This window comes from Peromyscus californicus, unplaced genomic scaffold (genome assembly GCF_007827085.1).
Source record: "Peromyscus californicus insignis strain IS unplaced genomic scaffold, ASM782708v3 Scaffold_23__1_contigs__length_62951481, whole genome shotgun sequence".
Lineage (NCBI taxonomy): Eukaryota > Metazoa > Chordata > Mammalia > Rodentia > Cricetidae > Peromyscus > Peromyscus californicus.
In genome coordinates, this window is record NW_026294534.1 from 36,680,753 (window position 1) to 36,702,956 (window position 22,204).

General features: G+C 39.8%; 1 protein-coding gene across 50 annotated transcripts in view; it reads left to right on the top strand.

The window, feature by feature from the left end:
* Positions 1–22,204, top strand: part of Sorbs2 (sorbin and SH3 domain containing 2) — a 316,642-nt gene that overhangs the window by 270,428 nt on the left and 24,010 nt on the right. For 21 of the 50 annotated variants that reach the window (XM_052752150.1, XM_052752149.1, XM_052752154.1 and 18 more), the window contains 10 exons: positions 614–778; positions 1,368–1,451; positions 3,092–3,148; positions 8,370–8,419; positions 10,479–10,666; positions 12,553–14,139; positions 16,848–16,936; positions 18,512–18,558; positions 21,234–21,348; positions 21,433–21,561. In XM_052752150.1, coding sequence (XP_052608110.1) covers positions 614–778; positions 1,368–1,451; positions 3,092–3,148; positions 8,370–8,419; positions 10,479–10,666; positions 12,553–14,139; positions 16,848–16,936; positions 18,512–18,558; positions 21,234–21,348; positions 21,433–21,561 — 2,511 coding nt within the window. The remainder of the gene's footprint in view (positions 1–613; positions 779–1,367; positions 1,452–3,091; positions 3,149–8,369; positions 8,420–10,478; positions 10,667–12,552; positions 14,140–16,847; positions 16,937–18,511; positions 18,559–21,233; positions 21,349–21,432; positions 21,562–22,204) is intronic. The other 29 variants (XM_052752180.1, XM_052752182.1, XM_052752183.1 and 26 more) reach the window with 11 other exon arrangements.

Consider the following 22,204-nt stretch of genomic DNA (forward strand, 5'->3'; position numbering starts at 1 on the left):
TACTATGCAACTATACACATTTAATTAGGGACATGAGATATATCAAAGAGGTAGTAGTGCACATATATGGTACTTCAAGTGCCATTTTATAGAAAAGCAACCAGCATGACATCATCTAGCGGGTATGTATTGTAAAATAAACATTGAGGGTATCACTGGGTTGAGGAAAGGCTGAATGTATATGTTCTATTGCTCAAGTAATTGTATTTGTTTTTCTCAACTGTTTTATGTTGACACCCCTGGCATTTCTATCTTAAACACAACATTCACAAACCACCTGAGAGGCAAGTCAATTAGACTCCACGCCCTCCCTCTCCTTCCTTCCCTACTATGAAAAGCCTGGTTCTACCCACACCCTCCTTTCGCTCCAAGTCATCATGAGGAGATGGAATCACAAAATGAGATATATCTTCACTTTTGGAGAGACTTGTGACCTTGAGATCTTTGCTATGGTGGGCCATTTTTAAGGACTCTGCTCCCCGCAGTCAGCCCAGGCATAGTCCCTTCCTGAAATATTAGTCTCTAGGACTAATGCCAGCTGGTGTCCCCCTTCAGGTTCCATCAAGAGCCCCTGTCTAACGAACCAGTGTTTCCTCACCCCTCTCTCTTACAGCCCCCTCTCCCAACAACTCCGACACCTGTTCCCCGGGAACCCAGCCGGAAACCTCTCTCGGTGTCGCCCTCAACAGATGGCCTGCGTAGCCCTTCCCCTCCGCCCCGGAGCTGTGTCCCCGCACCCCGTCAGAGTCCGAGCGCCCCAGCTCTCTCTCCCACCCGGGTGAGCTCCTTCCTTCTTCACCCTCTCTCATGCTGTGGGGAAGCAGAGCTCAGCCTGCGTTCCGAGGCTAAGGCATGGTCAGATCCCGTCTCTGCTGGGGTTCTTCCTGCTCCTGGACCCCCCGCCTTTCCACCCTCATCCCCACCATTCCATGCTCCAGCCCGCCCCATCTGCAATATCTGCATACTGCAGACCACTGCGGCCGCTGCTGGTTGCCAGTTAACTTCAGGGACAGCAGACTGACCAATCCAGGAGAGCCCCTTGGTTCCTCGTTTGGACCTGTCTTCATAGTCTGGCCTGCCATTCTTTCTGTATTGTCACTACCAGGATAATTTCCCTAGTTCATGCATCAGGCTAAAACGTTAGCGATGGCGGCGACAGGGACCCCAGGGATGCCACGGACCCTCATTTTCATACCCTCATTTTGCTCATGGTATCTTACTTTCTCCGCTCTGTCCTGCTGAGGTTTGTTGGACGAGTCCGATGCATGTTTGCGTGTGGATGCGCGTGTGTTTTCATACCACACGGCGTTTTCCCTCACTTCGCTCAGTGTGCCTTTTCCTTCCCTTTTCCTTCACATCTGCTCTAGACTGGTCGCATAAATCCAGATGACATAGATTTAGAAAATGAGCCCTGGTATAAATTCTTTTCAGAGCTGGAGTTTGGACGTCCGGTAAGTGAGGCTAGACAATTACTATTAGACAAATAGGAGGATGTTGTTTGATTTCTGAAGCATATTCTTGTCAGAAGGGAGACGTGTCATGTCGAGAACAAAAAGCTGGATGGATTAAAATACATGTGCTCCAGCTTTGTGCAAATTCGCTTTGGTGCCAAAATGCCTAAATGTGTTCATTCGCTTCCCGTATGTTTTCTCCTAATCACGCATTAGAATCACATCCAGTTAACTGCGAATCTATCATGTTGAAGTAGCTTAGGGGAGAGCTGTATTGTGTACAGTGCATTTTGGTCTAGTTGAACAGTAACTAGTACCTTGCCATCTACAAGAAGACTGTACTACAGTTCTTGTTTGCTGAGGAATTTTCAAGCCACCACAGAGCGCTTGGTTCCCAAGCCAATGACTTGAGTCTTCCTGATGCAACAATTCTAGTAACAAGAAAACAGACCAGAAAGGTCAAGGAATTTGTCCAAAATTGTCAGAAATTAAACCTAGGCTTTTTATACAACAAGAAAAATCTTTGGGCAGTTACAACTATAATGTATTGCCAGAATATTCCCACTGTAAATATTCCCACTGTAAAATGATTCTTTGAATAGGAGAGATGTAACAAGGAGAGAATTAAGAAGCCTTATGGACCTTGATTTGTAGTTTTGCTCATGAGCCACCAACAGATCTCTCATCACCAGACTCCCATATCGAAAGCCTCTAGTTTGGCCCTCATGGGGTCTGATTGATCTGTTTGGGACATGGTCAACTCAGGCTTCTCATAACTTCCTTTAACTATTGATTCTCTATTGAGGAATTGTTTGTGGGTTTCATGTTTTCTGTAACATGCATTTTTACAAACCCTAAACTATTGAGCATGTCACTTACTCTGCCCAACAATTTGATAAGAACTCAGATTTGTTCTTTCTCCATGTCACATAAGGACTTATAAAGATGCTGATCACATATTCCTTACTGGATGGCTGTGAGAGCCCTTTTTATGCATTACAATGTAGTCTTGGTTAGCCTCATTATATGTTTTATTGAACTGAATCAAATGTGACTGTAAATGAATATTAAACAAAATTTCCTGGCATTTCTATTACCTAATAAGAGGATTGTTTCCTCCTATTTTTTTTCTGGCATCTCCTCTTATTAAAATGTATTTTATTTCATTGGGAAAATGCTCTCTTGTTTTGCTCTATGTATTTGCTATAATTGGGTAGAGTTTCCAGAGAATGTACCGATTTCTGTGTTGAGCCCAAATTACCAGCACTTTTTTCTGCAACCCTCCTCAGCCACACAGGGACACCCACCTGCATGCTCTCCACCTACTCCTCCGATGTTTCCTTAATAGACCTTGCAATCTGCTGTGGCCAAAGACTGGGAGTGCTAATTTGGATTTGACGAATTAAGTTTACAAATCTACTAATTGAACACAAGCAGCTTTGCACAGTGCTTGGGAATATTTGCAGACATTGCACTCTTCCTCTGAGGCTGCCACTTTGTCCATTCACGACACTCTTTCTGTGTAGCTGATGCTCGATTTCTAACTGTTGTCACCTTTTCCACATGTTCATTACTCGCTGCCATTGACTCTCCTCCATCCCATCTCTCCACTTCTGCTTCTGTGGTGCATCTACACCCAGCCTCCTAAAAAGGCTCTGGATTATGTTCAAGATCATTCTTCCGGTGTTTCCAATGAGGTAAAGACAAATTCTTCTCTCCTTCCACATTTCCTGCTTTGTGACTGTCAGTCTGAACATATGTGTTTTTAAGAGTTTCCTGTATTGTTCAAGCTGGTTTTGAAAAACTCTTTGTATCACTGTGTTGCATGTAGCATTATCTAGACAGTACAAAAGGGTTGGCTATTTCTGAGTTCCAGGTAATGATTGTTTTCTAACTGTTACTTCCAGTTAAAATATTCAGCAGCATGCAAATAAAAAACCCAACTACTGAACTTCAGCATGTATTAACTGCCCACTTTCATAAACTGGGAAAAGTACTACTGGAAGGCATCTAGAAGGCAATTTTTCATTGTGCTTAGAGGTACAGACTCAGAGTTGAGGTTCTTGGGCCGTGGAGATGGCTCATTAGGTCAAAGCATTGTCTGTGACAGTTCAAGGGTCTGACTTCCACCCTGGAACCCACCCACTGTGCATGAAGAGAGCATGCCCTCACATGCCGTGGTGAGTGTGCTGCACCCACACAGACAGGATAATATACTTTTTAAAATAACGTTTTGATTCTTATACAATCAGATACTTATTCCTTATATTTTTCTAAGTGTTGTTAATCTTTCGTTTTACTAAATGCTTGCAACTTGTGGCTGTTTCCATCAGTCAAGACTAGAGATGACAAATACCTGGAATGTGCGTCCCAGTTTCCCAGTTCCACAGCCTCTTTTGACAGGCATCGCCCACTCTTGATATTGGAACTCAGGCAGCCACAGCAGCAGATAGTCACTGCCATGTGCAATAAAACTTAGTTGAGGTCTCTGCTGAAGGTGCTATGGGTGGGGCTGGAGAGGTGACTTGGTGGTTTAAGAGCACTTGCTACTCCTGCAGAGGGCCTGGCTTTAGTTCCCAGCACCTACATGGCAGCTCACCACCATCCGCAACTCCATTTGTAACACCCTCCTCTCGCCTCATCAGCACCACCATACACATGGCTCACAGGCATGCAGGCAGGCAAAACACTCATGAACTAAAACTAAGTAAATCTTTTTAAAAAAAAAAATAATAAAGATGCTTATGAAAATCAGCCAATCGGCTAGGTGAAGAATGTATGTCAGGCCACGTAAATTTTAACCTGGATAAGGAAAAGATAGTATGGAAAGGAACAGAAAGGATCCTAAGCCAAACTTTGCCCTCTACAAAGTAACCAGAAGGCTATAGTGAGAAGCACTTGGAAGACACAAGCAGATATGTCATCGTTAACTATCAGGCAGATAAAAGCCTCCTGAGGGCACTCTCGGAAGTAGCCAGGCAGGAGAGAAGCACACAGAATCAACTGATTTTGTCCCAGCCGTTGCTGTGTATTCTTAAGTGAATGCAACGCTGAATAAATATCTTACTATCACTGCAAAGCCCTCACTCAAGCAATGTGCAAGGTAAGAGCCAAGAACTCGTGCTAAGGATGGTACTCCTGATACACAGCGGGGACAACAGATTGCAGGCATGGAGTTCGAAAGGGAAATACTCAAGTTTCCAAAGGTTTAATCTGCAACTCCACATTATAGGTCATCTAATTAGCATCATGGTGTGTGTTAAAACACAGAAGTGACCGAAAAAAAATTTTATCAAATGAAAAGTAAAGTCTAGTAATCAGGAACTTTTTGAGGTATTGAATTCAGTAATTTTTCAAGACTCATGTTTTGTAGCCAAGCCTGCCCTCTAAAGAGAATCAAATAAAACCAACAGTTCTATTCTGTATGTTTTATCATTGCGGCATATGGACAACCTAAGAATTTATTTTGATATTCGATTCAATCAAATATTTTTCTTGTGCTCTCCGCACCAAAACTATGCTACTGTGTTGATGAACTTGTTAGACTTATAATCCATCGGGGGGGGGGATATCTTTATCATATTGGGTACTTGTTATTGTTGTTGTTGTTGATTGAGACAGGGCAGGGTTTCTCTTTATAGCCCTGGTTGTCCTGGAATTCACTCTGTAGACTATGTTGGCTTTGAACTCAGAGATCTGCCTGCCTCTGCTTCCTATAAGTACTGAGATCAAAGGCATGTACCACCACCACCAGGCTCCATTTTTTTTTTTTTTTAGTTCAGTGTGAGACTGATGTGTTTAGATAAATGAATCAACATTTCGTAAATATTCCCCAGATATTTTGATCAGGTACTTCTGGATTTTGTTAAAGTAGTTGGCTCATTGATTTTGAAACAGAACTTAGAAAACATTATATTCAACTCGTTGGATTTCTAGTTAAGAAAAGTGGAATGGAATGGAATAACTTTAAGGAACATATCCAAAGTTGCCTACTAAGATGGCTGTCAAGAGAATAAATCACCAATTGCTCATCCTTCATTTCAAAACTATTTCCTTTGTACCACACTTTTTACCATCCCCAGGAGATGTTTTTAAAACTTGGCTCTTCTAGAAACTATTTTTTAATTATTGAGTTTGTATAAAATGGGTTCTAGGAATTAACAATGCACAGTAATTGCTGAGCACAGAGATGGGAAAAATTTAATTTAATGTACTTTTTATGTTATGGTAGTGACCAAAATACTACATTAAAAAAGCAGGTTGATAGCAGTAAAACTATGTGTTCTTATCTTTTGGGGACTGAGAGACATAAGTAACTTTAATAGCATAGTTAACTAGGGTATTAATTTAAGAACATGGCCTTTCAGAGTTTAAAAAAATATACTCCCATAAGATATTTTGATTCCGTCTTTAATAACATTTATATGACATTTCTAGTAAAAACTGTAATTCTTAGATAATACCTCAACTATCATTGATCAAGTACCTGGTTTTTTCGAGCATATGTTACAAATGACATAGTTTTTTAAATCAAATATAACTGAGACATTTGTTTGCGAATGTCAGAATGAAACCTATGCTTTGCTAATTTGAAACAAATTTTTAAAAAGAATACTTAAGAACTTGTTAGCAACATTTGATCAATAATTTCTTAGCAGAAAGAATGATTTAATGTCTGCATCCTGTGTTAAAATAGTGATCTTTGTAAATGATGAATAGACTTTGTTCGGTAAAATGGACTAGTTCTTTTCTTGGGACTCTTTTTTTTTTTCAGCTGAGTGTCATAATTATTGTACAAGATTTTGCCTTAATTATTAATCTAATTTTTTTATTATTACCTTATAATTGAAAACTGAAATTTCTCTTATGATACATAAAATCAAAGCATTTCTTTTTGGGAAGAATTTTTTAGCAAGATGGCTCAGCTGTGACCTCAATTTTATCCCAAAACCCATATTGTATAAGGGGAGAATTGATTCCCTTACATTCTGACCTCCACACATATACCATGGTACACACACACACACACACACACACACACACACACACACACACACAACAAACACATACACACTAAATGTTTTTTAAAAAACATTTTTAACTTACTTAGATTATGAAAAACAGAACAAAGAAGAATGATTACAGTTTGTCTTAACTCAGAAACATACTTAATCAGTTCTAATACAGTGTTTTATTTCATATAACAGAATTATCCAAGCTTATCAAAACTGGGGGTTCATATTTCTGATCTTGTTAGGAATATTCTGAGTGCATCCTGAATTTGACCCTTTTAGTGGCCAACTATGTGTCAGGCTGTCCCATAAAACCTGTGACCCACAGGTAACGCTACTCTGAGGCTCTCTGATATCACTCCTGCAAACACGCAGAATTATCTAATATTATTTTACTTGTTTTCTTTCTTCCTTACTATGTTTTCCTTACTTTCTACTATCCAATTCAGACAAATTCAAATAATTATGTAAACTGAGCAACATGGTAGAACAGTTTTCTACTTTCATATTTGTTGAGAACATAGGAACCTAAGAATTTCCTAAAAAGTACAAATATTAAATATGCTTTCCCTGTCCAAAATGAGGAAGGAATGTTTTCATGACAACAGATCCTTTGTTTTATTATGGATAAGATTCCATTCTCAATCAGTAATATGGAATTAAAGCAAAATATTACGTATGAGGTTTGTCAGGCTGGACTATATAAAAATCATAAAGTTATAATCTAGTGTTTTAATTGGGAAAGTGGTAGTATTTACCAGTTAATAGAAAAGAATAGTAGGAATCACTTATAAAGTGAGATTGTCATTTCATCTAAGTAGGTTTTTATTATTCTGATAAAAAAATTCTCCATATAGGAATTTAAGGTAAGAGTTATCAACTCTTGCCCTTATGGTTGACAATTTTAGACCTTCATATAAACATTTTCAAAATACAATTTCCATTTTTCAACAAACCAAAGTTCATCTATGATGATGATTGAGCAATAAATATCTCCAAAGCCAAAGGTATATTTCACGAGGAATTGGTTTGCTATGAGTGTAGAGATCACAACACAGCGGCTTCTACCTTGCAGTGTCCCCTCAGAAACTCAATACCAGTCCTCTCCTGTAATCTAGATTATTTCAGCAAGTGTCCCAGAAACAGCCATGTACCATAAAAACTTTATCTACCGCTTTTGTGTGGTACCAGTTTCAGTGTGCTGTTCTTAATGAGAGGTGTAAAGCACACCATTTAAAGGAGTGTATCTTGATTCATTTGGTCATTTATTTTCAATTAATTTCCAACTCAAATTGTTCAGGATTTATAGATCTGTACCTAGCTGAAGTCCCAGGTGATTTAGATTAATTTCAAATCAAATTCTGTGTGTTTTATGAAATAATGTGTGTTTACAGAGGAAAGACATTCAAGTTCCACTTATATGGTATATTTTCAAGATAACACCTGGCAATAACAATGAAATTTATAAAGAACTTTATGTTTTTATCAGGATTTAATGATGACTGCAAATATTTTCTTACAAATAAAGCCAGCCTTTTATAGAGGAAGCTCCTACTTAGCAGTTGTTGAGAGCGTGATGTTAATGCTAAAGATAATTAGCTCTTCATTCAGTCCAGTCTTCCTGATGATAATGTTACTGGTTTGTTTCTTCTTCTTCCTGAGGAAATAAATGGCTTGGTTGTGTTACATCACAGAATGCAGTGTAGTTTGTTAAAAGGGAACTCAAAGACATGTTGCCTTTCTGGAAAGACATTTTTGTAATCACAACAAATGATTCTTTTGATCACAATATTTAGACTCTAAATCTTAGAGTATCCTTTTTAGAATGCAGAACTCAATGATGACAAATAAATGAAATTTTGCTATGGTAATTATTTTCATGGAGACTGCTTTTCTATCTTTACAGGCCTCCATCTACCAACCCTCCATTGACAGAAGCCTGGAAAGACCCAGTAGGTAAGGATCTCATGACATTACACTAACAAAATATCCTATGCCAGCATTTGCTTCCTCAATAGTAATCTTCGTTAGTGAACTACTGGTGCAAATCACATAACTCTCTTTCTTATTTTAAGTACCAGACCTCATATTCGATTTATACGTTGGCATATCATATTATATGACTGCATGCAAGAATTTACTAAAACTCGAAAATGTAATTCTGGATTTCTTCACTAGGGTCAGTTCTTCCCACTGCGGCCTTTGCATCCTGTGTCTTCTTTCATTCCATTGAGGGTTGAAAATATTCTCAATGTTGGTTTAGAAACATTTTATAAATTAGAAGCTACTGATAAGTGTTAATTACACTTGATCACACAAATAAATGTTTTCACTACATTTCAAGGCATCCCAAGTCCATACATATTCAATCCACAGACAACATGATGAGTTAAAAATTAGTCACCAACTTGCCTTTGAAGACACTAATGCTTAAGCTCAGCAACTTACAGAGTTTAGAAAGGAGAGAGAGGGAAAATAGAGTGAAACAGGTTAACTTGTCACCACTAGTCACAACTGTCCTCAGATCCAACCAATCTAAGCTCTGTTCATAGGTTTTAAATATACTTAATTGAAACTATCACCAAAATTCAGATGTAGTTCAATAGCAGTTAATATAACAGTCATGGTATACCATCAACAAACAGTTGTATAATGTTACTTTGCCTTTGCACAAGTTTGTGTCAACCTAAGTAGAAACGCTTGTGACTTAGGTAAATTGGAATTTTGAGTGCTTCCCAACTGCACTAATATTACAAAGAGAGGCATTCCTCCACTCCCTCCACTGTTATATTTTTACATCTATGTGTGTGTCTAAAATGTTTGAAGTGCTTAAATTCTGGAACTTGAGTCTGACCTTAAGGTTGCTATCAAGACATAGAGCCTTACACAGCAGGATATTTCGTAGGAGAAAAAGTACAAGGCACGTTCATGATGGATGCATTTGCATTTCATTACGACTAACAACCCCTAAATTATGTCACAGATATCATGAACCCTACATATAGAAGATAGATTTTGAGAGATGATATCCAGATAGCGTCATTAGCTGTTACACATGTCCATAGATGATATAAAGAGAAATATGCTCAAGAAGAAAAAAACGGGCATAGAAGAGCTCTCTGCTCAATTGACTGTTGATCTCTGTAGAGGACTAAGGTCCTAAGACTCACCAAGGATACTAAAATCTACTGGCTCACAAGTGTCTTATATAAATGACATAATATTTCTACCACCTGGCCGTGGTGGTGCACACCTGTAATTCCAGCACTCAGGAGGCAGAGGCAGGCAGATCTGTGAGTTCCAGGACAGCCAAGGCTACACAAAGAAACCCTGTCTCAAAAACAAAATACAAAAAAAAATTATACATAACCTACTCATGGCCTCCTATATACTCTGAAATATGTATAATGCCTCATGCAACACAAATGCTATCAAAAAGAATTATTGGGACTAGAGAAAGGACTCCATGGATAAGAGCACTGGCTGCTCTTGAAGAGATCCCAGGATCAGTTCTCCAGCCCCCACATGACAGTTCACAACCATTTGTAATTGTAGTTCCAGGGGACCCTGTATCCTCTTCTGCCTCCACGGGCACTGGGCACTGGATGTGGTACACAGACATATATGTAGACAAAACACTCATACACATAAAATAAAAATGAGTTCAGTAAGTGTTTATTATAATGGCTCACATGGGGAATAAAAACACAGTTTGTACATGTTCAGTAGTAATCCAATTCCTAATATTTCCAGTGCATAGTTGGCTGAACCTATGGATATGAAGAGCCTGTATAGTCCAGCCAGATGTTCTGTAACTTGAAACTTCCCTTTAAAAATGAGATGTTTTAAAAGATGAATCTAAAGACAGTATTTTGAACGTGGAGGAATGACTTTCTCATGGTGCAGTTTTGTGGGTAGAAGGTTAGGGGTTCTGCCATTATCTAACGTAATCATCAGGCTTCTTGTGCATGTGTTAACCTCTTCCAATCAAAGTGACACTGATTCCCTCCGTCAGCTCTGCAAGTATGGCTGGTGACTTCAGGAAACGGAGGAAGAGCGAGCCTGCAGTGGGCCCACCCAGAGGCTTGGGGGATCAGAGTGTGAGCAGGGTCAGCCCTGGCCGGGCAGACCTCCCAGGATCGAACTCCACATTTACGAAGTCTTTCATTAGTTCCTCTCCTTCCTCTCCCTCAAGAGCCCAAGGTGAGTCACAATTAATGAACATTCTCACTAGTTCACAGTTTAGGCTGGAGTATGGGGGAAGGCCCATCTCACGATCACGACTTAGGCTGGCTTTGCTTGTGGTGGTGTCCCTGAAGCAAATACAATTCCCCAGCAGAGCCATTGCTCCTACCCAATCCAATTCAAGCTGGCAAGCCATTTAAGAGTCTTAAAGAACGCAGACTAACATGTTTTGTTACTATTTTCTCAAAAATATATTGCATTTATTATTTTTTTAGACACAAAGTATTATAATTTGTTGTCATAGTTACAGAAATGGCATTTATAGGCTTTTACGTAGGCAAATTTTCTAATGTTATTACAGACAACTAATTAAATTTGTAGAATAAGAATTATAAATAGCAGCAGAAAAAAATATCACTTAAAACATGCAATGGGGTACTTTAAATTCTGGATTAGAAAATAGTTTACTTAAGTCATGCTTTTAGTCATTTACTCTGTTTTGTTCAACCTTTATTTGTATGGTAGAGTATCCCATTCTACCATGTAACACAGTGGTGCATAACAGTTTACAATAAGTACACACTGGCTTGCAGGTACAAATACCAAATTTAGCAATGAGGGGCCTTAGTGAGATGACTCAGTTGGTAATGGCGCTTGCCACCAAGCCGGTCAACGTGAGTGTGATCACCGTGGTTCATATAGTAAAAGGAGACAATGGACTCCCACAAGTTGTTGTCTGACCTCTACTTGCGTGTACACATACATGAAAGAGAAAGAAGGAGGGAGGGAGGGAGGGAGGGAGAGAGGGAGGAAGGAAGGAAGGAAGGAAGGAAGGAAGGAAGGAAGGAAGGAAGGAAGGAAGGAAGGCTGGCCACTTTTTTAGATGGCCTTCTCCTCTTTGGAAATGCAGTAAGCTGAGCATTGAAGGGACAGAGTTGCTCATTTGGGTCTCTGGTAGATTACTTGGGTCATTTTTTTACCTCTTTTAACCATAATCTATTAGCATGCCAAATTTGGGCCCCCACAATTCTCTCCAGTCTTTGAGAGTTAAAATAGAAGAGAATGAGTTTTCAAAGCATGTAAAGAAAATGAGTTTCAACAGAAGTGTCCATGATGTAGGACAGAGTGGGGTACACCTAACAACTATATGCATTAAAACTGGCCCCATGCCATGGTTTAAGCAAAGCGGTAGCTAGTATACGAACAACAGACTGTTTATGATGACTGGTCTCTGTGGAGGAGGATGGCTGGGCTGTCGAAGACCTAACTAACTCTCAGAAAGTAATTTCCTCATTAACTGACGCGCCTTCATCATATTCTACTCATCTACACAGCAAATACCCTAAGTAACAAGTCAGTTAATGAAATGCCACAGGTCCATCATTCTCGGGTACAATTCAAAATGTAAAAGGACCCTGATAAACTTAAGTATTTTTCTTACCATAGAGAATTAAATCAAGTTCCTTTCCCAAGCATTGCATATCAACTGAATGAATTACCAGTTTTTGGAGAATTCAGGGGAGGTTGTAATTTGTAAATTGTTGATAGAGAGAGCCACACTGTTAATAGGTCAGAGTCGTGGCTGGGCATGCCTTGTTGCCCCCCCCCCCAAAAAAAAACCATTGAATTATGCAGTAGAAATGTGTTAGTTACATCGAGTGTATTTTATGTGTGGTTTTGCTTACTGTAGTATCTGCAAAGTTGCACTGAAAAAATACGATCTTGTACTAGCATCAAAAATTTAACCTCTTTAATGGAAGCTATGTCTGTGTCATAGATACCTAGAGTAAGCCACACTAACTGCCTTCTCCTTGCTGTGCTAATACTGACATGCTCTCCTTTCCCTGTGAACCTTTTAACTTCTCCAAATGTCTTTCTCCTGCCATGCTGCTCTGGATTGAAAGGTGGGGATGATGGCAAAATGTGCCCATCCCTTTGCGGTTACTCGGGGCTCAATGGCGCCACCTCTAGTGAGTTAGAGTACTGTAGCGCTTATAGACAGCACTTGGATGTCCCCCGGGACTCTCAAAGGGCCATCGCCTTCAAGAACGGCTGGCAGATGGCCCGGCAAAATGCAGAGATCTGGAGCAGCACTGAAGAGACCGTGTCCCCAAAAATCAAGTCGCGGAGCTGTGATGATCTCCTGAATGACGACTGCGACAGCTTCCCAGATCCTAAAGCCAAGTCAGAAAGCATGGGTTCTCTGTTATGTGAAGACGACTCCAAAGAGAGCTGCTCCATGGCATGGACTTCCCCCTACATCCAGGACGTGTGCGGTAACAGCAAATCTAGAATCAAACACAGGTCAGCCCATAATGCCCCGGGCTTCCTCAAAATGTACAAGAAGATGCACCGCATCAACCGCAAGGATTTGATGAACTCGGAGGTAATTTGCTCCGTGAAGTCCAGGATCCTGCAGTATGAGAAGGAACAGCAGCACCGGGGTCTGCTCCATGGATGGAGCCAGTCTTCCACTGAGGAGGTGCCCCGGGACATGGTACCCACGCGCATTTCGGAATTTGAAAAGCTGATACAGAAGTCCAAGTCCATGCCCAATCTAGGGGATGAGATGCTATCTCCTGTCACTCTAGAACCCCAACAAAACGGTCTGTGTCCCAAGAGGCGATTTTCTATTGAGTCTCTGCTGGAGGAAGAAACTCAGGGTAGACAGCCTTCTCAGGGTCAGCGGAACTGCAAGTCTAAAACCCTGGTGCCCATCCACATTGAAGTCACCAGTGATGAGCAGCCCAGAACACATATGGAGTTTTCCGACAGTGACCAAGATGGCGTCGTGTCTGACCACAGCGACTACGTTCATGTAGAAGGGTCATCCTTTTGCAGTGAAAGTGACTTTGACCATTTTTCATTCACATCCTCTGAAAGTTTCTATGGATCCAGTCATCACCACCACCACCATCACCACCACCATCACCGACACCTCATCAGTTCTTGCAAAGGCCGATGCCCAGCCTCTTACACTCGATTTACCACAATGTTAAAACATGAAAGAGCTAAACATGAAAATATTGACCATCCCAGAAGGCAAGAAATGGACCCCAGCCTATCTAAACTTGCATTTCTAGTCAGCCCGGTGCCTTTCCGACGGAAAAAGAATTTGACTCCCAGAAAACAGACTGAACAGGCAAAATGCAAAGCCTCTGTAGTTGAGGCTCTGGACACTGCCCTTAAAGACATCTGTGACCAAATAAAAGCTGAGAAAAGGAGAGGGAGCCTGCCAGACAACAGTATATTGCATAGGCTTATCAGTGAACTGTTGCCAGAGATTCCGGAAAGGAATTCATCCCTTAATGCTCTGAAAAGGAGCCCCATGCACCAGCCTTTCCACACACTGCCTACAGATGGTGCTATTCATTGTCCATTGTACCAAAACGATTGTGGGAGGGTGCCTCACAGTGCCTCTTTCCCAGACGTGGACACAGCCAACAACAGCTACCACGCACAGGACTACGGTAGTACCCTGAGTCTCCAAGGTGGACCAACTTTTCTTTCTTTTTCCCTTGTGGTTCAGCTGCCATCCTCCCCCTCATTCATTACTTCCATCCTGCATCTCATCATCGCTCCTGAGCTGGGAGACCACTTGACAGTCATTATGTGTGGCAAAGCCAACCTGTGTTGTGCAGACATGTCTGACTCGGTAGTTCTCATTTGCTTGTGTGGTATCTGACGTCCATGTGTTGACTGAAAGTAATCATCAACTCCTAAGCATTTACTCCCTTGAAAAGAAAAGAAACCCAAATTTGTCACTAAATATTAGGGCTAAAACAAGTAGGACACTGAGAAGACAAATGAACATCATTAGTGCCTACGTTTGTTTGCACTGATGCTAGGCAGCATGCTTCATAAACAGGAGATTAGAATGTAAAAACTTTCTGCTGTTAAAAAAAACAGCAAGTTCTATCCGGACATTTTCAGATTAAGATGTGTCAGAATCCAAGTTTCTAACAAAATAGCCATTTCCTTCAGTTATCTAATATCCTGAAGGAATCATCACTCGATTTCAAAAGAATATATCAAGATAAAAACTATAATTCAGTATCTGCATCCCTAAGATATTTTTTGATTCATTGTGAAACAAAGTCAGTAGTTTCACAGCCTTTTCCTTGATTTCTATATTAATGTTAGAACATTGTACCTGTTCAAAAAATCTGTCCTCTCAACATATATACAAATATATGTATATATTTGCATATATATATGAGAGAGAGAGAGAGAGAGCGCTGTAGCTAGAAGCAACATCTAATTGAACCCCCCTAACTCAATGGATGAGAATTACTGTAAGTGCTGTTTTGCAATTGAGAAATGGAGGGACAAAAGAGCTAATGTTTCCAGTGTTACACAGATTACAGTAACGGCGGGAGAATTCAAGGCCCTACTAACTAAAAATGTATAATATAAAGTATAATTTCTAAGGGCAAAAGGAAACCAAATTGTTAATAACTACTGGACAATTTTACTTATTAGTATTTACCTTCACTTTAATTTCAACTGGACAACATGCTGGAAAACAATCAATTAAAATAAGTAGGGGCTGGAGCAAGGGCTCAGTGGTTAGGAACCCTTACTCCTTCCTCTTCCAGCGGACCCAGGTTCCATTCCCAGGGTGTCCGTGGCAGCTCACAATTGTCTCTGACTTCAATCCCACGGAACATAATGCCCGCTCTGGCCTCCAAGGGCCCTAAATACACATGGTGCACAGACAACATGCAGACAAAATCCCATACACACAAAAATATAATATAAAAAAGATATAAAAAAAGAGAGAATGATAAATAGAACAAAGGATAGAATGATAAATAGAATAATAGAATAATTATAAATAGAATATTTTATATTATATATAAATAAATAGAATAATATAATAATTTATTTGATAAATAGAATAAGTTGTTTTTTTTTTTTTGGTTTTTCGAGACAGGGTTTCTCTGTGTAGTTTTGCGCCTTTCCTGGAACTTGCTTTGGAGACCTGGCTGGCCTTGTACTCACAGAGATCCGCCTGCCTCTGCCTCCCGAGTGCTGGGATTAAAGGCGTGAGCCACCACCGCCCGGCTGGAATAAGTTTTAAATTTAATAAATTAATTAGAATTTCTAATCAGTTTCTATATAGACTAAAACAACTTTCATTCAATTTTTTAAACTACCTTCTTCAATTTTCTGATACCCTGATACAATAAGCATAGTACATTATGGAAACATGAGTTTGAAACACTGAAAAAATTATACTGTACATAAGTAAAATTTATCTTAATGATTTGTACTATTTAACATATTTAAATTTGTTAAAGTGAAGAAATGTTTTTAAAACTTGGACCCAGGTACACAGGTAAAATGCCATGATGCTGCCCATTGTAGGCAACCTTTAGGTACCTCCCCACATGCAAGTCACTCAACTATGTAAGTTTTAAGAAACTGAGAGGGATATTTGCAGTTATCATTTTCAAATGTAATTATTTAGACTTTGCTTTAATGTAAACAAGACCTCAATATTTCATAAGTTGCAATGTCATATGAGGTTTTCTGATTATCATTTTGTTTTCTGAAATAAATAATTTACTTTCTAATTAATTGACTTCCATGTACAATGAAAGGACATAAAGGATATGAAATCTCAATACCCAATAAGTATTTACAAACAGAAACACACACACACACACACACACACACACACACACACACACACACACACAAGGGTGGGGGGAGATGACCATAGTCTTCTCATGCTCATACTTTATCTTTCATTTCATCATGACTTCTTAAATTATATTTGACACGTTTGTTTCTACAAATATGTTATTTTTAAATCCTTTATATATCTTATAATAATTATATATTGGAACCAAAAAATAGAAATATTCAGCTTGATAAATTTGGAGTATGAAAATTCCTACAACTGTGAATCATCTACATCAAGGATTGCAGTGTAATTAATTGACAGTATAATACTACTACTTTATATATGGTTATAATACTTCTGTTACTTGTGTATTTCTTCATTTTCAATGTGTATGTGTGTCTTATATCATTACTTTACAGTTAGTTATAAGTTTTACATCCATGTTCTCACTAGTGACATCTCTCCAAATTTGGGGGGTAAAATAATTGCCACCAGGGAAAAGTGGCTAAGCAGTCTCCTTTTAATGAAATGAAATCTCATTCTGGTTCACCTTATCATTTCCCACAGACCATGAGTCCCCTAGAAGTTACTCGTCTACTGTGACTGACTTGGGAAGAAGTCTATCACGGGAACGAAGAGGAAGTCCAGAAAAAGAGGTAGTTTACAGTATCGGAGGGTTTTTCAAGGACCTTCTGAGAAAGCATTCACCAGCTAGCTGTGCACCTCAGACCAGTAAAGACTTCAGCCTGAAGCCTGACAGCAGCAAGAAGAATCTAGAAGCAGGCATAGAGCCTGAGTTTAGGCTCCAGTTATTCCCAACTTGGGATGCACTTTGGGCAATGAGGCGTTTCTGAGTCTTGGCCTGGCAGCCATGAACTAACAGAGTTCTAATTAGCCTGTTCTGTGTAAGACTGGAAGTTTCTACACAAGTACTTTTTTTTTCACTTTTTAAAATTTATTTTTCTATTAGCAGCATGATACAGTATAAATTTTTATCTTAATTGTGAAATGTTTCATTGAGGCTTGCCCAGTAATTGAGTAAAACCAAAACTTAATATAAGCCACAGTCATCCTAGGGTCCCCCCTGCTATATAGCCTCCCTGGTTCTGTTGGTTGCAGTCTGATGGTTCTTTGCTTTATATATAGAATCCACTTATGAGTGAGTACATACCATGTTTGTCCTTCTGGGTTTGGGTTACCTCACTCAGGATGATACTACTTTTGTTGGAGAAGACCACCAAGTTCTTATAGCATTGAGAAGTTCTTATACACCACTGACTCCTGGTCCCTCCACCTTAAACCAGAGCTGGACCACCTATTCCTAACTGCCCTGGGGGCCATGAGGGCTTGATGGAAACTAAAAACTGACCTCTCACTGACAGGTGTCTGAGAGACACTGTGAGACCACTACAAAGTCATGAATTGCCCAAGTTTCTTGAAGCTCACTAGAACCCCAGGGGAAGAAAAATTGGATGAAAGGATTACTGGTTGGTGAGAGGGAAAGAGCTGATATCACTACCTACATGGTATAGTGTGCCTCAAGTAGATTTGTGGGCCCCAGAGTTTGAGGGTAGGCATGGGGATCACTTCATAACTAAAAGATAAGCCAAAGGATTCCTGAACCCTCCATTTCTCTGTTTTTGGCTAACTAACCTCTTGATAACTGGGCTACTACTTCTTGGATAATCAGTATTTAGTGAAGATTATGATGGCTTCTTTTGTGGGTTTTGTTCCTTTTATTAGGACTCAGACAGACTAGTGTCAACCCATAGAAGTTAGAGCAGCTGGTCCTCCACAAATGGTTTGTTTGTGGTATTCAAAAATGGCACATTAGGACAGAATCTTCGATGGGCATTTTATCATATTGTGGCATAAATCTACTTCAGTTGCTGAAATGAAGCCTAGTGAGAAATCAGCTGTTAACCAGGCGGTGGTGTTAATCCCAGCACTCGGGATGCAGAAGCAGGCGGATCTCTGTGAGTTCGAGGCCAGCCTGGGCTACCGAGTGAGTTCCAGGAAAGGCGCAAAGCTACACAGAGAAACCCTGTCTCGAAAAACCAAGAAGAAAAAGAAATCAGCTACTGTAGCCCCATTTAGTTCACTAGTCTAAAGGTACCACTAACTGATACATTTGTAACTGGAACATATCACTTACATCGCATGTGTTTTACTGTTCTCATATGAAATTCAAAATTTTTAATTTAGTGCTCAATGTTTACCTTTCTTTTCAGAAAATGCCTGCAAAAGCTGTCTATGATTTCAAAGCTCAGACATCTAAGTAAGTGGAGTAAAAACTCACTATGTGTTTGAACTTCATTTTTCCTATTGTAGGAAGGTGTGTGTGTGTATGTGTGTGTGTTCCATGGGATGTGTTATAAACAAGATTCAAATCACAATTCTATAATACACTCTAGTCAGCTCCTTCAAAATTGCTAACTCAGATAGGATCATTTATTTTCAAGTTCAGTTGTGAATCGCCAAATCTCAAATCACATCAGTTACATTGAAGCACAATGAATTCAGAATAGGAAAACAATAAGGAATAAAGATTATTTTTTTCTAGAATTTTTCCTTTCAATAATTTAATTTTTTCAGTGATTGGGAGTAATTATCCCTACCTAGCAAGGGGAGCTTGACCTCATTTATTTGTTCAGCTACATCAAGGACAGTCTATGGGTACCAGCACACAGATGATCCTGTCGTGAATACTTAATCTCACATCACTCAAAGCTTAGAGATTCTGAGGAAAGCCTGCTCCTGTCCTGTGGTCCTTCAGTGCTGATGTTTTCATAGTCCTGTGTTCCATTCTTTTAGCCTGTTTCTTTAGGATCTTCTTCATCCAAAAGGCAAGGCAGATAAATAAAGAAGAATAGTGCTGAGCATACAATAGATCTACATCTGGGGGTGGGGGGGATGTCCTCTTTACAAGCTTGGTCCCCCAATCACCAGAAACCCTCTCATTTGGCTTCCTCTCAAAGTCTCCATCACAGCCTCAAAGTAGAGCTTAGCTAGGAGAAAAGCCTAGGGCCTCGTGGAGCATTTGAGACACGAACTACAACATAACAGCATTTTGTTTCTTCTGTGCTCCAGAGCTAATTGCTGTTCTTAGGCCATGATGTGATGCTTTGCAAGATGTTATGTGAAAATTACATAAAAGATATTTATTTTATTTATTCTTTGCGACAAGCCATCCAACACTTTACTAAATATGTACCACCAGAAGGGCATCTGCCTGAGGCTCCAAAGGTGTTCCATGAGGTACATGAAGTTGAAAGGGAGGGGCGGGGAGGGGCGTATGAGAGAAGTTAGAACGGAAGGAGCAGGCGTGGATTTGATCAAAACACATTGTATACATGCGTGAAATTCTCAAAAAAAATATTTTTGAAAAATCAAGAATAAAAGTGAAAACACCCACAAGATTCGGGGTCAATGAGATGGCTCAGGGGATAAAGGTTCTTGACACTAAGCCTGACAATCTGATCCTCTAGTTTCTTATAATGGAAGAACCAATACCTACAAGTTGTCCTCTGATTTCTACACATGGTGTTATGTGTGTGCATGCATTCACACACACACACACACACACACACACACACACACACACACACACACATAAATGTAAAATAAACAAACAAATATAAACAAGCTTCAAAGAGAAGATGACACCCATCACAGAGGAAGGGGCCAGGAACATGATTGGATCACTGACTTTAGATTGCACCACATAGCAAGCCCCTCATCCTATATCCATGGACTCCATCCTCTCCTGGGGTTCCCCAGTGGAGAGTCAGGAAATCTTGCTCTCCCACATTGCTGAGGGGGAGCTATGGCACCTTTCTGTCTTTGCCATCCCACCTTTCACTGAGCACATGAGTAGGTCTGTCTAATAAAATCTAACTGTAGTAAAGTAGATTCACCAGCCTCCCATAGAAGCCCAGAAAGAAAGTGGGTCCACTCATCCTATAAATAGCTTGGTCTTATTATAGCTTAATGATCCTCCTCTTGTTCTTTTTTCAGAAGATATAAAGAGAGCATCCATCACCCCCAATACGGTTTTATAATTGACATAAAATTCAGGGTGACAGGCAACTTATGTAACTTTCGTGGCTCATACACCCAAGCACCTCTGAAAATGGCAGAAAAAAGCCAGTTTTAGCCCCTTTAAATGGCCAAAAAAAGATATGAATGCTTTTGTACATAATATGAAAAGGCACACACTTATAGATCTATATTTTAAATAAGTATATCTTTAAAGCTGTTTTTAATCATTTAACAGTTCAAAGCTAATAATTCTAAAATTACAGCTAAGTAACTCACCCAACAAAAATGTCTCAATTTTAGATGGGAAAAGAGACATTTTATTTCCCATAGGTCCACAGTAGCCAGTATTCCAAAATGCAATAAAAATACGGCAAATTTATCAAAATGGGACTCTAGCTATGACAGGAGAGGGACAGAGTTTTGAAAAGTAGATAATAAGGCAACTTTCCCTTTACTGGATATATCCAGATTTCTAAATGCAAGCCTAAATTAAGTAGAAAAGATCTATATCCATCTTAAAAGAAAAAAAAAATAGTTGCCTATCATTTCCATCCATATTCAAAAATTTCAACTTGATGCTTAGAAAAGCTCCTGCTACAAGCCAAAGTGTTAGGTTATAAACATTATATATGACTATAGACTGGCAAGGTCACAATAATCTGTCCCCTCTTTCAAATTTCATGTCATCACAGGATGTGGTTTATACAGGGTGTGATCCACAGCCTTGCTCTTCAAAATCATTTCCAAGATTACATAAGTGACTTCTAGAAATCTGTAAGGAAAATCCTTATCTAACTGAGCTTGGCAGATGTTTTCATGTGGGAAGTGTATTTCTCAGATAAATATGGAATATCGATCGTAAGACTAATTGTTACTCACCCAGAAAGAGTCCACTGATCATGTCTCTTCCAGGGAGCTATCATTTAGGAAAGGAGATACGGTCTACATCCTCAGGAAAATTGACCAGAACTGGTATGAGGGGGAGCACCATGGAAGAGTGGGCATTTTTCCAATCTCCTACGTAGAGGTATGTCCTTTCTCCTCACCTCCAGAAGGATGCTGACCCAAAGGTTATCACAGGTTTAAGAACCAGTAACTGTTCTCTTTATAGAAGCTAACACCTCCAGAAAAAGCTCAGCCCGCCAGACCACCGCCCCCAGTCCAGCCTGGAGAGATTGGAGAAGCCATAGCCAAATACAACTTCAATGCAGACACAAACGTGGAACTCTCCCTGCGAAAGGTAACCTGGCTGTGTTCTTCATTGGGGTGTTTTCACTGACTGTGCAATTCTGAACCCAAGATGGGTTACCTTATTTTCTAGAACACCCTAGGGCTTCTTTAGTTTCTGCAAGGGACTCAGGATTGCTCAGAATCACTGTTATCTCTGGCCTCTGTGTTCCTTCCAGAGTGGGGTCCCTGGGAGACACAGAACTCTGAGAGTCTGTCTGTGACCTAGCCTAAGAAGCAAGACCCGAAGTCCGCTCTTTAGGGGAATCTTGACTAGATACTAAGGAGCACACATATGGGACCCCAAGAGGAGAATCCATTTCAGTTAGAATGCATTTTAGAGTGCATAAAGAATGCAATTTGAAGAAAACACTTTAAATTATCTTTATACTGTCTCATTGCTCAATTTTAAATATAGGTAGCCAATAATTATTTTCTCTATCTTGAAATCGAGGAATGGTCTTAAAGTAATGAAAATACGTCCTCTCTAAAAGCCTTTTTAAGGTGCCATCTGTACAGTCCTGTTTTCTTTTGATCATTCTCCAGGCCTCGTGATGAGTCCAAATCTCTCTCACAAACTATCCAAGTACTTTGTCTGGTAAAGTGAGGGCAGTTCAAGTGTGCAGGAGATGGTCTAGTTTTCTCCTCCCATTCCT